This window comes from Hemitrygon akajei, chromosome 30, assembly GCF_048418815.1.
Source record: "Hemitrygon akajei chromosome 30, sHemAka1.3, whole genome shotgun sequence".
Lineage (NCBI taxonomy): Eukaryota > Metazoa > Chordata > Chondrichthyes > Myliobatiformes > Dasyatidae > Hemitrygon > Hemitrygon akajei.
Window position 1 is genome coordinate 36,292,867 of NC_133153.1, and position 16,334 is coordinate 36,309,200.

General features: G+C 42.2%; 1 protein-coding gene across 1 annotated transcript in view; it reads right to left on the reverse strand.

Moving 5' to 3' along the window:
• nox5 (NADPH oxidase, EF-hand calcium binding domain 5) overlaps window positions 1-16,334 on the reverse strand; it is a 100,306-nt gene that overhangs the window by 29,464 nt on the left and 54,508 nt on the right. Inside the window, exons 10-13 of the mRNA XM_073032611.1 lie at window positions 13,238-13,370; window positions 11,313-11,455; window positions 7,232-7,390; window positions 738-782 (exon numbers count right to left, since the gene is read on the reverse strand). Of these exons, the coding sequence (XP_072888712.1) occupies window positions 738-782; window positions 7,232-7,390; window positions 11,313-11,455; window positions 13,238-13,370 (480 nt within the window). The remainder of the gene's footprint in view (window positions 1-737; window positions 783-7,231; window positions 7,391-11,312; window positions 11,456-13,237; window positions 13,371-16,334) is intronic.

Here is a 16,334-nt window from a genome sequence, read left to right on the forward strand (position 1 = left end):
TGAACAGTACTCTAATAATGTAATGAACAGCACTGTATGGCTGTCACAAAAAAAACTAATTTCCTGACATTTGTGAGTTATGGTAAGCCTGATTCTGATATGGGTCTCTATTGTGGATTGAGAGTGGGAAGGGAACAGGGAGAGGGGAATCATGGTTGGGAAAAGGGGAAAGGAGCGGGGAGGGAGGGGGAAGCACCAGAGGGACATTCTGTAACAATAAGTAAAACAATTATTGGAATCAAATGACCTTACCCAGTGTCTCAGGGCTGGGTGTGTCTACACCCGTGCCACCACCCACCCCAGCACTCCTTCTCTGCCACCTGTCCCACACCCCTCCCGCGGCGCTCCACCCTCGCCATTTCCAACATTGTTTGCTCCTGCCAGATTTACAAACTCACCCTCTGCTCCACGTTGATAAATACAATACCGTGCAAACGTCTGAGGGACCCTAGCTAAATATATATATTTACTGTATTTCTTAATACAATTTATAGTTTATTTTTATGTACTGCTGCTGCAGAACAACAAATTTCATGACATATGTCAGTGATACCAAACCTGATTCTGATTCTGCTCACACTCCTTGGTTGAGTCAAAAATTACCCCATGTTTATATACATGAAATAATGACACTTGTTTAAGGTAATGCGCTGTGCATCAGAAATACTTTCATTTCCTTTAAAGATGTGCTAATGTGCTAGAGAATCTATCTTTAACGTTAGAAAGTTTTTCTTTACCTTAATGTTGCAGTATTGATGATTCTCACCCAGCTTTGCAGAGACCTGAAAAACAAGAGTAGTCATGGCTGAATTGGTGATACTGAAAGACTCCGTAGATTCAACAAGACCTCTTTGCCTTCCTTTTTGCTCTTTCTTTCTGAAGCTGTTCATCATGAGGGAAAGATGGTTTTGCAGATGCCTGTTGCATTTCTGCATTTCTAGAAAATGGGCATGCTTTGTTGGTGAGTCTGGAATGTACCAGAGCCCATGCTAACTCCAACCATACCTTAATCCCTCGTGTGTACTTCTGCAAACAATGACCAAGTTCAACGTTCAAAGTACATTTATTATCACAGTATGTATAAATTATACAACCTTGAGATTTGTCTCCTTACAGTCAGCCACAAAACAAGAAACCCTAATGAAGCCATTAGAAGAAGACTAACAAACACACAAAGAAACACAAATCATGCAGAAAATAAAAGCAAGCACAGCATTCAGAATGAAAGTGAGTCCGTAGTCACAAAGTGCAGAAAGCCATCTTAAACCAGAAGGTCAGAGGTAGAGGGTAGTGATGCAATTGTCCGTTTTCTTCTCATTACTTTTGACAAATTTGATCAGCTGTGACGCCATGAGAAATAGAACCAGACTAGGTCATTCAGCCACTACCCATTATACTCAATGTCCAAAGATCTATAGACCTCTGTCTTGAATATACTCTGCAAGTGAGCTCCCACAGCACTAAGGGAGAGATGTTTAAAGATTCACCACACTTCCATGAAGAAATTTCTTCTCATCTCAGCCTAGACTGGCCGACCTCTTATGCTGAGATTGTGATTTCTAGCGCTAGTCAGTCCAGCCTGGGGAAACATTATTCCTGCATCTCCCCTGTAAGAGTTTTATATCCTTCAAAGAAATCACTCTTCATTACTAGAAACTCTAGAAAGTGTGGACTCAGTCTGCTTAAGTGCTTTTTAAAGAACAATCCCTTCCTCCGCCCCTCAACTCTATATATATCCTTCCTTTGGTAGGAAGATCAGACTTATACTCAATGTTCCAAAGATAGTCTTGTCAACACCTTGCATAATTGTAATAACTATAGTGTGCTAAGTCAACATAACCCAGACTTTGAAGCTACGTTTACTCTTGGGTGAGTTGGGTTTTTGGAGTTGGCAGTTCGGTTGGTGGAGTTGGTAATGGGCTCTCATGGTTGGAATTGGCATTTATGGAGCAGGGCTGGGTTTGTGGAGTCAGGGATGAGCGTCTGGAGTTTAGGTTGACATCTGGAGTTGGGATTATTTATTTTATTTAGAATTACAGTATGAACTAGGCCTTTTGAGTCATGCTCCACAACCGCCAACAAACCCTATTGACCCTAACCTAACCACAGAACAATTTACAATGACCAATTAACCTACCTGGTACATCTTTGGACTGTGGGAGGAAACTTGAGCACTTGGGAAAAACTCGCATAGTCACGGGGAGAACATACAAGCTCTTTACAGACAACAGCAGGAAGAAATTGGGCTTTGAGGTTGTGGTAGTCACCTCTTCCAGCTACATTCCTGTGAGTCCTCTTAACTTCCACTATCTAGCCATCAAAATATTTCTTTTTACTTTACATTTTTGTAACTAACAAACCACATTATAAAAAAAAATAAGACGACCACTAGGGGTATTTCAGAGTCCTGCCAACATTGTCATCACTGATGCTGATGACAGAAGATCTGATAAAGAACACACTGTTAGTTCTGCTATGTTACCCAGCGCTTTCAACTCAAAAGCCCTCATTGGCGTAACATTCATCAAGACATCCTGAAAGGGACAAGAAAGACTCTATAGGGACAAGGCTAGTTTTGTGTGCCACCTTGTGGACAAATTCAGGATGTAAGAATCGAAGAGATGGCATATAGCTAACGAAAGCAGGAGTAAAGGGGAGGAAATTACATTAAAGTACAACAAAGTGAAGAACGATGATTAAAATACAGACATGAAAGCATCTCCTCCTGGCAACACAGACAAGAACTGTGTACAACTGGAGATAAAGTTACTTTGCTGCAGATCTAACAACAGCAGGAAATCTAATTCTTTGATGAACGCCTGCCTCAGGCACTTCTATATTCCTGTTTAATTCATTCATTTTGTTTTTGTTCCTCTATTATTTGTAAACCACTACAATAAAGAAAATAAAAATGGTTTGATGATATTCTTGAAATCCCCCCTTCCCCTTCTCTCTTTTTCTGTTCCATTTCCCATTCTGGCTCCCCTCTTACCCCCTTCTCCTCACCTGCCCATCACTTCCCTCCGTTGCCTTTCTCCTTCCCTGCCTCCCATGTCCACTCTGCCCTCCTCTCAGACTGTTTCTTCTTCAGCCCTTTGCTTCATCCATCTATAAACCTCCCAGCTTCTCACTTCCCTCACCTATCTACCTTCCCCCTCACTTGCCTTCACCTATCACATTCCAACTTGTACTCCTTTTGCTCACTCCACTTTCTTATTCTGGCTTCTCAGTATTATTTATTCATTTTTTCATGTTCCCGGTATTATTTACTAACTTATTTATCTATTACTATTATTATTAGCATTTTTTGTATTTGCACAATGTGCCTTCTTTTGCAAATTGGTTGTTTCTCATCCACTGGTTATGTGTACTTTTTATTCTACTGTGAATGCCTGCAAGGAAATGAATCTCAGGGTAGTATATGGTAACAATACATACTTTGATAATAAATTTTCTTTGAACTTTCTTTCCAGTCCTGAAGGGTCTCAGCCTGAAATGTTGATTCTTTATTCCTCTCTCCTGCCTGACCTTCTGAGTTCCTCCAGCATTTTGTGTGTTATCCTTAAAATATCCTTTTCTTAAATATCAACACACACAAAATGCTGGTGGAACATAGCAGGCCAGACAGCATCTATAGGGAGAAGCGCTGTCGACGTCTCGGCCCGAAACGTCAACAGCACTTCTCCCTATAGATGCTGCCTGGCCTGCTGTGTTCCACCAGCATTTTGTGTGTGTTGTTGTTTGAATTTCCAGCATCTGCAGATTTCCTCATGTTTTCTTAAATATACTAACATCGATCTACGTACATTTCCAGAATTTTCTAGCAATTCAGATATATGTGTTTCTCCCCCGTCCCCCACCTCCACCGCCACCCCCCCCACTTTCATTTTAAGGTACTTAAAAAAGACAGTGTTTCAGCAACACACAAAATGCTGGAGGAACTCAGCAGGTCAGGCAGCATCTATGGAAATGAATAAACAGTCAACGTTTCAGGTTGAGACCCTTCATCAGTACTGCTACTTGATCTGCGGAGTTCCTCCAGGATATTAACCATATAACATATAACAATTACAGCACGGAAACAGGTCATCTTGGCCCTCCTAGTCCGTGCCAAACGCTTACTCTCACCTAGTCCCACCTCCCTGCACTCAGCCCATAACCCTCCATTTCTTTCCTGTCCATATACCTATCCAATTTTTTTTTAAATGACAAAATCGAACCTGCCTCTACCACTTCTACTGGAAGCTTGTTCCATACAGCTACCACTCTCTGAGTAAAGAAGTTCCCCCTCATGTTACCCCTATACTTTTGCCCCTTAACTCTCAACTCATGTCCTCTTATTTGAATCTCCCCTACTCTCAATGGAAAAAGCCTATCCACGTCAACTCTATCTATCCCCCTCATAATTTTAAATACGTCTATCAAGTCCCCCCTCAACCTTCTACGCTCCAAAGAATAAAGACCTAACTTCTTTCTCTGTTACTTAGGTGCCGAAACCCAGGTAACATATTGTGTGTTGCTTTGGATTTCCAGCATCTGCAGAACTCCTATCTTAGTGTTTCAGTAACCTTGGATTTGACAACAAGCTTAGTCTGCGGAGGAGGAATAGCCTAGGTTTCTTTATTCCAGTCGCTGGAGTGGGATTTGAGCCTGCAAGCCTTATGATCCAAAGTTATTAATTAATAAACAAACCTACTGTCAGCCGAAAAGCTCAGAAAACATTAGCTACATAAATAATACCAACCCAGCTCGGCGTGCGGTACATACAACAGCTGTTACCTAGAGACTGCTAACAGGAGGTAGTACGCTCAAGACCACCCCAGAGCACAAAGTTTTCAGCTTGTGCCCCCACACAGTACTGAGGGATCGCTGCTCTATGAGGGCGTGCTTTCTTTCAAATAATCTATTAATGTGGTCGATGTACGGAATTAAAACGTGGGATTGCGGGGTAATCTACTGACACGGACACAGAACTGTTTGGCAGACAGAAAAAACAAAAAGGACAGACTAAACGTGTCTTCTTCCAAGAGGCAGGCTGTGAGCAGAGGGAATAACACAGGATACAGTGATTGGACGATAGCCACTCAGGATATATATTACTGACTCAGGTGAGTGTACTAAACATAGTAGCTTCGGGTTTGCAGACAGCACAAAGCTGGGTATGAGTGTCAGCATTGCAGAAGATGCAGAAATTCCATTGTAAGTTGGATAGATGAAAGGAGTCAGCAAATGCAATATAATGTGGCTAATATGAGGCTATCCACCTTGGTGCACAAATAGCAATACTAATTTTTGCCTGGAGCAACACACGTAAAATGCTGGAGGAGCTCAGCAAATCAGGCAGCATCTATGAAGGGAAGTAAACAGTCCTTGGCTCAGGCTGAGACCCTTCATCAGGACTTGTGTTTATAAATTGTGTTGACAGAGTGGGAATAGGGGAGGCTGCGATGAGACCCAGACGTCATGTACACCAGTACATGCAAGTAAAAAGTTTTTGAAAAAACAAATGGTATGTGGGCCTTCATAGCAAAAAAAAACACACAAAATTCAAAGAGTGTGTTTGCCTTATGAATATTTATATTCCAATTGATATAATGAAACCAGGTCTTCTGTTTGTGAGATCCTGCTGCACATAGGTTGGTTGCCCCCTTTACGGACACAGTGTGTTTTCAAATCCATTAGAAGTTTGAACAGTGCTAAAAAACTGTACGTATTTCCTTAACAGAAGAGATTCTGCAAATGCTGGAAGTCCAGAGTAACATACACAAGCCCCTTCTTTTCCAGTCCAAATGAAGTATCTCAGCCTGAAACATTGACTCCTTCGTCCTTTCCATAGATGCTACATGACCTGCTGGGTTACTCTACTAGTTTGAGTACTTTTTTTCTTGTTTTAGTACTGCAAAATTGTATATTTTTTAAACTTTTTTTAAAGTTTTGTAATGATCATTTAAACATTTTTGAAATGTTCCATGCTAGCAGCAGAATCAATTTTACACAGAACAAGTACATTCACTGAGATAGGAGGTGTTATGTATTTAATATTTACGTAATGTTTGAGTAATTGCTTGATATACACACACACACACACACACACACACACACACACACACACACACACACACACACACACACACACACACACACACACACACACACACACACACACATATATATATATATAAATAATTATGGGTTAAATGTATAAATATGTGAATTACACACATCATCATGCTACCATTTGATATGCGCACTCCTTGCTTAAAAGTAAACTCAAGGTTAGACCCGTATTTTGGACTCCTGTGTCTTCCTTTGAATTAGTTTAAGGTTTTGAAGATACAGAGCCTAACATTGGTGACAAGGATGGGCTTTTTTAAAACGAACCTGAGATGGCGTCAAAACTAATTACTCAAACATTACTTAAGTACTAAATACACAACAGTAGATACAACCAGGGTGATAATCAGGTGCTCAAGTGTTTAAGGAGTTGGAACTATTGGGTGTCCTACTTCTACATTGATGATACTTCCTCAGGAATATACTGAAGTATGACAGAAGGACAAGAATGATTTGATAACTTAGTAATAAGGTGGTTATGTGTACAGTTTTAGAACATAGTACACTACTGGGCCTGTGATGTTATATTGATCTTTTAACCTATTCTAAGATCAATCTAATCCTTTCCTCCTATATAATCCTCCATTTTTCTACTAATTTTGGTCCCCTTGTTTTAGGAAAAATGTTATTAACCTAACAGAGTGCAGAAAAGATTGACCAGATTGTTGCCTGATCTTGGGGGCCTGAATTATAGGGAGATGTAGCCATGTAGGAGATTGAAGGGTTATGTGATGGAGGTATAAAAGATCATGGGAGATATAGACAGGGTGAAAGCACAATCAAAGGAGGTGCTAAAAACAAAACAGCATACCATAGGTTTACAATTAGAGACCAGAGATTTAAAGTAGACATCGGGGCAGCTTCTTCACACAAAGAAAGGTGCATATTTGGAATATGGTAGTTGAAGAAAGTATTTTAGCAACACTTAAAGACTTATAGGCAGCTGGAACTTGCCTGCTGGGCAACACGGTCGGCATGGTCTAGTTGGGCCAAAAGACCCATCTCCATGTTGTATGACTCTAATAGCATAGTATTTATACACCATTCACTCCAACAATTGCACCCTGCTCTTCTCATCCCAACTATGCATCTTTTTCTACCCTAGACCATCTCATACCTCCCTGGGTTGAGGTCCATCTGCATCATCCATCTTGATGGTGATTTCCAAGGGTTCACTTTGGCAAGACAAGCCTTGTTTATATGACGTCAGCTCCACTTTATCATCCTTGTTTGTAGCGACTGAATCAATCGAGGCAGTTGAGTTTATCAGGTGTTCCTAGAAAGTGTAATACACAGGCGGATCATGTCCAATTCTGTAGGAAGGAATGAGCATGAACTGCAATGATGGCAGCTAACTAGGACTGCACTGGATCCAGGCTAGCAATGCATCTACTACAATATAGACACAAGACAATCTGCCAATGCTGACAATCCTGAGCAAGGGGGCATAACTTTAAAGTGAATAGAGGCAAGTTCCTTCCACAGAGAATGGTGACTGTGTGGAATTTCCTACCTGGGGTGGTGTTAGAGGCAGATACATTATGGACATTTAAGAAACTCTTAGATAGGCACATGGATGGTAGAAAAATGGAGGGTTATGTAGGAGGGAAGAGTCAGATTGATCTCAGAGTAGGTTAAAAAGTCAGCACAGCATCGTTGGCCAAATGGCCTGTACTGTGCTGTAATGTTCTATTTTCCAAGTGATCACAAAATGCTGGAGGAACTCAGCAAGTCAGGCAGCATCTATATCACTTTCATTATGTGCCATGTTGTATGATGTGGGTGATCATGGTCTTTCCACGACCCTGATTGTTCTTGGCAGATTTTTCTACAGAAGAGGTTTGCCGTTGCCTTCTTCTGGGCAGTGTCTTTACAAGATGGGTGACCCCACCCATTTTCAATGCCCTCCACAGATTGTCCACCTGGCGTCAGTGGTCACATAATCCAGACTTGTGATATGCACCGGCTGCTCATACGACCATCCACCACCTGCTCCCATGACTTCGCATGACCCTGATTGTGGTGGGGGGGGGTAAGCAGACGCTACACTTTGCCTAAGAGTGATCTGCAGGCTAGTGGAAGGAAGGCGTACCATTCACCTCCTTTGGTAGAGATGTATCTCCACCCTGACACCCATGGAGGAGAATAAATTGTTGGTATGGGCTAAAAAGGACACATGAAGGGTCTCAGCTTGAAACGTCAGCTGCTTATTCTCCTCCATAGATGCTCCCTGATCTGCCAAGTTCCTCCAGCAGATTCAGATTTAGATTCATTAACTTGTCACATGTACACTGAAACACAGTCAAATACATTGTTTGTGCATTTGTCCGTGTAGTTACAAAAACATAATAGCAACAACATGCTGAGCAGATGCCACAGATTTCAATAGATCTTGACTCATTGCAACAGCATAAAACAGTTGTTACAACTCTCCTGATCATTATTTCCATTAAAATCCATTGAAAGTAGATAGCTACCTCACTCTCAGCCATTTTATATCATTGCACAGTGCTAGGATTATCTCCCCAGAGGCTGAAGCTGAAGTCATTTATCAGTGTCGCCTGAATTTCTTAATATGCTGCTGCCTAGGGACACACAGGAAGCAGTAATATCTGTAAACTTAACATCACTGGACGTTATTGATGGGTCTCTCGGGACATCTCTCAGCAACTCCAGATGGCAGACTCCCACATCTGATTCACGAAAGCTGACCAGAAGTAACGTGAACAGACGGCGCCAAACATCATGTGCTCTAGGAGAAGTTAGCGCATCACGTAAGCTCAGTAAGAGTGAGGAGAAATTATATTGTTACCTATTGTCCACTGGTAGCGCATGGTAGCACGTAGTTAGCACAACACTTTACAGCGCCAGTGATCACTGATCAGGTCTTGATTCCCGCCACTGCCTGTGAGGAGTTTGTACATTCTCCCCGTGACCGCGTGGGTTTCTATATTCCCATATTCCAAAGACATATAGTTAGGGTTAGTAAGCTGTGGGCATGCTATGGTGGCACCAAAAGAAAGTCTACTCTTGCAGGCTGTCCGGGATAATCCTTGCTGATCTAGTTGGACGCAAACAATGCGCTTCTCTGTACGTTTCAATGTACATGTGGCAAATAAAGCTAACCTTCATCTTTTGAGTCTTGTATTTTTTTCCTCATCTTTTTCAGTGATTTTTCGCTTTTGATATCTAGCCAGGAACGCAAAGGAAATTGAGAAGGGGTCTTACATTAGGCAAGGGGATGGGGAAATAACTGGCTCAGGACTGAGGTTGATGTTCCAATCAGTTTGCAAATGTCCCCTCTTGCAGGATACGTGACATTTCTTACAGCCATAACACTAACTACCAAATACATCCAGATAGGAATGGGAATGTCAGTAACTGGTAGAGATGAGTCAGAGTTCTACAGTCACACAACACAGAAACAGGTTCTTCAGCCAACCAAGATGTCTATCCAAGCTAGTCCTATTTGTCTGTGTTTGGCTCATATCCCTCCAAACCAGGGGTTCACATCCTGGAGTCCATGGCATAAAAAAGGTTGTGAGCCCCTTCTCTAAACCTTCCCTATCCATGTACCTGTCTAAATGTCTTTTAAATGTTCTTGTACCTGCCTATGTCCATTCCCCTGGCTTTTCAGAGTAACAGACAAAATATGTTGGAGGAACTCAGATCAGCAGATCAGGCAACATCTTTGGAAGGAATATGGAGTCGACGTTTCAGGCCAAGATCAGCACTCTGGCTTTCCATATACTCACAACCTTCTATGTTAACCCTACAAAGTTCAAAGTACATTCATTATGAAAGTATGCGTACATTACACAACCTTGAGATTTGTCTCCTTACAGGCAGCCACAAAACAAAGAAAAGAACCCATAAATGAAAAGAAGACTGTCAAACACTCAATGTGCAGAGAGAGAGAGAAAAAACAAATCGTGCAATCAATACAAGTAAGCAAATAGCACTTAGAATGAAAATGAGTCCTCAGACATGAAGCCTCATTTCAGTGACTAGCAGAGTAAATGCTGCACAGCCTGCAGACACAGAGCCCAGAACAGCCAGAGCGGGCCACAGCCTCAGCCTCAGTGTAGGAAAGAACGGAGTAAATGTCATGGAGCAGTGTGCAGAACCAGCCCAGCTGTCGCCTCTGTTCCCGACTCCCTGCCTTTTCAATCCATCTGGCCCGGCGTTTAAATTGTCTAAACGTCGGGTCATTCTTTGCTGTAAGACCTGGGCCCTGTGGCATTGAGACAGTCTGGTCCTGGAGCCTGCCTCCACGTTTCAGCCCAGTGTTTAGGTTGATCAAACCTCGCTTTTGGTTTAAGTTGATGGGTCTGGAATCGGTTTCTCCACCACTCTGCTCAACTTACCCCAAACTTTTCTAGAAGGTGGCTCGACCTCACTTCGCACCCGCACCCTTCAACCATTGACTCAGCCTCACCTTCACTCGCCTCTTCTTTGTTTGCAGTGATCGCTTACCATAGCTTTTTCCAGATGAAATATTATTAATAAAGTATTTAGCTGGATTCCTTGTTTTGGTAACCATCAGTAAGTAGTCACCCACTTTCAGTGGCGCCATCTTAAACTGGAAGACATCTTATGTTCTCAGTATTATTTATTCATTATTTGTTTATTTTTTAATTTGCACAGTTTGTCTTCTTCTGTACATTGGCTGTTTGACAGTCTTTGTGCGTAGTTTTTTTTACTGATTCTATTGTATTTCTTTGTTCTACTATAAATGCCTTCAAGAGAATGAATCTCTGGGGAGTGCATGGTGGCATATACATACTTTGATAATAAACTTACTTTGAACTTTGATGTCTTCCAGTTTCAGATCACCTTAAATCTGTGTCCTCTGGATTTGATCAGCTTAAAGTTGTGTCGTCGGGTTTCAGACAGAGTGTGACAGGATAGGAATGTTGACTTCTCAATCACTTGCCTGGATGTTGAAAACTACATCATACTGTACAACAGAGCAAAGGAGGAAGAGGACCAACTCTTGAAAGATGCTACTGACAAACATTGCTCACCTTTCAGAGTTAAATCTTAGCACAAAGTTCACCCAGTAAGAACTAAGATAGGAATGAATTAATTACAATCATATAATAGATGGGAAATTGCTTTGGAAAACAGTATGAACCTGTGAGCTAAAGTTAAAGCTTTGACAAGGAACTGGAAACAACACACAGTGCAGAGCAGACCTGGATACATTTCTGATGCTTTTTGTTCCTCAGGTTTTTCGTCAGCCTTTTTGGCTCGTTGCCTGATTTTCCAGGGAGGCGGAAGTATTCGTACAGTTGGTTGGTCCACTGGCCAAGTGATCTGATGTGAAGCCAAATGGTGTCTGTGGATTAAAGTAAATGCAGGCATCACAAATATCATCTCTCTCCCCTTTTCTACAAACTGCTGTGAGTCAAGGTCATTCATTAAAAACTTGCCACTAGATGCTGCTCATTACACATGGTTTGAAATGAAGTTGGCAAAAATGCATCACCAACAGACCCTTCAGGGAAGTGTTAATGCCACCTCTAACACTGGTAAATGAGATAGTTGTTTGGTCACTTTTTTCAAAGTTATAGTTATTTTGAAACCAATCACAGATTGCATATGTAGAGCTCCTTCACCCACTCATCTGAGAAGTTTAGAGACACTCTGCAACCATGTTGAACTCACCCAAGCAGTAACAGAGGGCTAGTATGGCAGCACAATAGTTAGTATAACGCTATTATAGACCAGCAAGCTGGGTTCAATTCCGCCGCTCCCTTTAAGGAGTTTGTACGTTCTCCCTGTGACCGCATAGGATTCCTCCAGGTGCTCTGGTTTCTTCCAACATTCCAAAAGACGTACTGGTGAGTAGGTTAATTGGTCACATGGGTGTAATTGGACAGCGCGGGCTCATTGGGCCATAATGGCCTGTTACAGTTGCTGTATGTCTAAGTAAAAAAATATTTTCTCTTACTTTCCCTCACTCTCTCCCTCTCACACTTTCTCTCTCTATCTCCCTCTCTCCCTTCCCCTCACACTTTCCTCTCTCTCTCTCTCTCTCTCTGTTTCTCAATTTCTCAATTTCTCTCTCTCTCACTCTCTCTCCCCCTCACACACATTCTCCCTCTCTCTTCCTTTCCCCACTGTCACACTTTCTCTCTCTCTCTCTCTCTCCCCACCCAACCCCAACACTTTCTTTCCCTTTCTCCCTCTTTTAATTTTCCTTAGAACCTGGTCCAATGTCTGTTCCATTTTGGTGTTTGTCATCCTTTGGGTAAGAATTTCCATTTGCCAAACAACACAGGTACATTTTTCTGTTATCAATCAAGAAATCCCTTGCATGAGTTACTATTCAAAACTTTTTTTGTGTATAACCCCAGAAATGACAGACAGAAGACAGACGACAGATGCTGGAAATCTGAAGCAACACACACAAAATGCTGGAGGAGCTCAGCAGGTCAGGCAGCATCTAGGGAGGGAAATAAGCAGTCAACATTTCGGGTCAAGACCCTTCATCAGAAAGAAGTAGGGAAGATGATCAATATGAAAAGGTAAGGGGAATGGGTGAATCAATTGCCTGAAAATGACTGTCTGGACACAACAAAGCCTCTTTTACTTAGGTTAGCCTATCCCAATTTACGTCATCTACCATCAATCTTCAATGGAAGAAGAACAGATATGGAATATGCCTAGATAGCCAGGACATAGAGAGAATGTTTCCAATAGTGGGAGAGTCTAGGACCAGAGGGCACCCTGTCAGATATTCCATTAGAACAGAAATTAGGAGGACTGTTTTCAGCCAGAGGGTGGTGGATCTCTGAAATTCATTGGCACAGACAGCTCTGAATGTCAAGTCATGGGGGATATTTAAAGTTTCTTGATTAGTAAGGATGTCAAATGTTATGGGAAGAGGGCAGGAGAATAGGGTTGAGAGGAAATAAATCAGCCACGATCAAATGGCACAGCCAATTCCATGGCCTTAATGACCCAATTCTGCTCTTTTGTCTTATGGTCTAAGTGCATATTCTCACTCCACAACAATAACATAGAGTGCTGGAGATGTCCAGCAAGTCGGGCAGCATCTATGGAAGGAGAAACAGTCAACATTTAGACTTTGAGACCCTTCATCAGAACTCCATACCTTGTTGTTCTGGAGCACTGCTGATCGTGAATGGATGCCACTCGTACTTGGCAATCTCTGGGATGTTGAGGTATACATAGTCTCCCGGCTTGTAATGGAAGAACGCTGATCGCTTGATAACTAGATGGGTTACCTACATATCAAAAAAAATTTAAGAATTATATTCTGATGAAAGTGTCCTACACAATCATTTTCCCTCCATTCGGACGCACATCAGATCAATTCTGCAGATGCTGGAAATCCAGAGCAACACATACAAAATGCTGGAGGAACTCAGCAGGTCAGGCAGCATCTGTGGAGAGGAATAAAGTGTAAATATTTTGGACTGAGACCCTACTTCAAGAATTTCCCCCGATTTCCTCTCTAGTACCTAATTATGATGTCCATCACACCTCAGGATGGGGGGGGGGGTGGGGGGGTAGATTTTTTTTAAACTGGTGCGTTATTGTGGGCTGTATACTTTATTCCTTAAGATTGTTATAACCGGGGATGGAAATGGGGCAAGCTCTTGCTACCAATTAAATGTTCCCAATGATGTACACCTCAAATAGCCTCTGATAACCAGTTTCAGCTCCTGGCCTTCAGGTGTGGCTCAGCTATTAAGCCCGGTGGAACAACTTCTACTGACAGGTGAAAGGGTAAAGGTGGGTCACTGGAGCCTTAAAACCAGCCGCTTCAGGCAGATGGGGCTCATCTGCCGTGGTTGGCAGTTCATTGAGAAGGAAGACTCTGATCTCAAATCTCTGCTGCCTGGCCACTATACCCACTCATGGGGAAGGCTTTGGGAGTAAATCCCAAAGGAAAAGCCTAGAGCTGCAGTCCCTAAGACAGTCCAACATTGAGTTCACTGCTCTAGTAACTCCTGCAGTGTATTGGTCTCTGCCGTTTCTTTCAGTTCATCAGATGCGTGGAGAGGGGGAGCTTACTATATGGGCAACAGCTTGCTCTCCGTATCGTACTGCCCAGGCTTGGGTATCTAGAAACCTAGGGAGCAACATCCATAGTTAATTCTGACCAAGGGAGGCCTTGAGAGATGTATATTTGACTAATTTCTACCCAAAGCATTTTCTATGTTCAGCATTATTTAGAGCTTGTCTCTGCAGACACGCAATGCTTGGACATGGTTATTGCTTGAGTTATGGCTTATGGGAGCCAAGTGGCATACGGGAATCAGAAAGAATGCAGCATTAAGGAAGTCTGGTAAAACTAAAGTCAATGTGAATCAGGGGATCATAGAACAGGGACAGTAAAGACAGATTATCTAATTTTAGACTAACTTTATTTGTCACATGTACATCAAAACATACAGTGAAATGTATTGCTTGTGTCAAATCAGATCAGTGAGGATTGTGCTGGGCAGTCCGCGAGTATCACTGTGCTTCCTGTGCCAATGTAGCATGCTCATGACTTACTAAACGTAACATCTATGGAATTATTGATGAAGTGGCTGAAAAGTGTGGAGAACACTGTCCCATCAAATTCCTACAGTGATTGCTTGTAGCTGGGTGATCCACGTCCAACGACCAAAGACACTTTGCTCTGAGCTCGGTACAACTAAGCTTTGCTTCCCTGGTGCCTGGAAGGCACTGACGGGGGTGATAGTAGGGACATTTAATAGCCTCTTATATAGGCATATGGATGAAAGAAAAATGGAGGGCTATGTGGGGTGAAGAGTTAGACTGATCGTGGAGTAGGTTAAAAGATCAACACAACTTTGCGAACTGAAGGGCCCAAACTGTGCTGTACCGTGGCACAGTAGCATAATGGTTAGCTTTTAAATTGGAGTTTGATTTGCATGCTGTCTGTCAGGAATTTGTATATTCTCCCCATGACCATGTGGGTTTCCTCCGGCTTCTCTGGTTTCCTCCCACATTTCAAAGAAATGAAGGTTAGGGTTAGTAAGTTATGGGCATGGTATAAGAACATAAAAAATAGGAGCAGAAGTAGGCCATCTGGCCCATAAGATCATGGCTGATCTGTCTGTAAACTCAGCTCCATCTACCCCATAACCCTTAATTCCTCTACTATGTAAAAGTCTATCTAACTGTTTCTTAAATACATTTAGCGAAGAAGCCTCAACGGCTTCCCTGGGAAGAGAATTCCACATTCACCACTCTCTGGGAAGAAGAGTTTCTCCTCATCTCCGTCCTAAATCTTCTCCCCTGAATTTTGAGGCAATGTCCCCTAGTTCTAGTCTCACCTACCAATGGAAACAACTTCCCTACTTCTATCTTATCTATCCCTTTCAAAATTTTGTATGTTTCTATAAGATCCCCTCTCATTCTTCTGAACTCCGGAGAGTATAGTCTCTGGCAACTCGATCTCTCCTCATAGGTTAACCCCTTCATCTCTGGAATCAACCTGGTGAACCTCCTCTGCACTGCCTCATGGGGTTGAGAGGGATAATAAATTAGCCATGATTGAATGGCAGAGCAGACTCAGGGAGAACGGTCTAATTCTACTCTTATATCTTATGGATGAAGGAACTAGGCTACAAAAGAATCTGAATACAAGGGAAGACCTTTACAATGGAAATGTTGGCAGACTTGGACTAAGCGTATAATTATGAATAGGATTTGGTATGAGTTAGGATATTGTGAAGCACATTTTTGGATAAAATTCAGTTCTGCCATAATCATGCACATTCTGGAAAAGTTCAAGTACTTATGAGCAGAAACGTTCTTAGATTTTGCCTCCATTAATCAAAGAGATTCCAACATCCTGCAGGGGTTAAGCTTTAAGTCGTTAGGCATAGACAAGGGTGAAGACTGAATCAGAATCAGGATCAAGTTTAATATCACAGGCATATATCATGAAATACTGTACAGAGTATTATAGATGGTAGTATTGAGAAGAGGGCACGCACTAGGTGATGGGGTCCTTAATGATAGATGTGTCCTTTTTCGAGTTACTACCTTGATGCTGGGGTGGCTAATGTGATGATGGAGCTGGCTGAGATTACAGCCCTCTGCAAATTATTCTGTTCCTCTGCAATGGCCCTCCATAGATTGTTCAGGTCTGTGCCATGCAACAAAGTGTATTTATACATGGAACAAACATGGGAAATGAGGTAATTTGGGATGATTGCCATCACTGG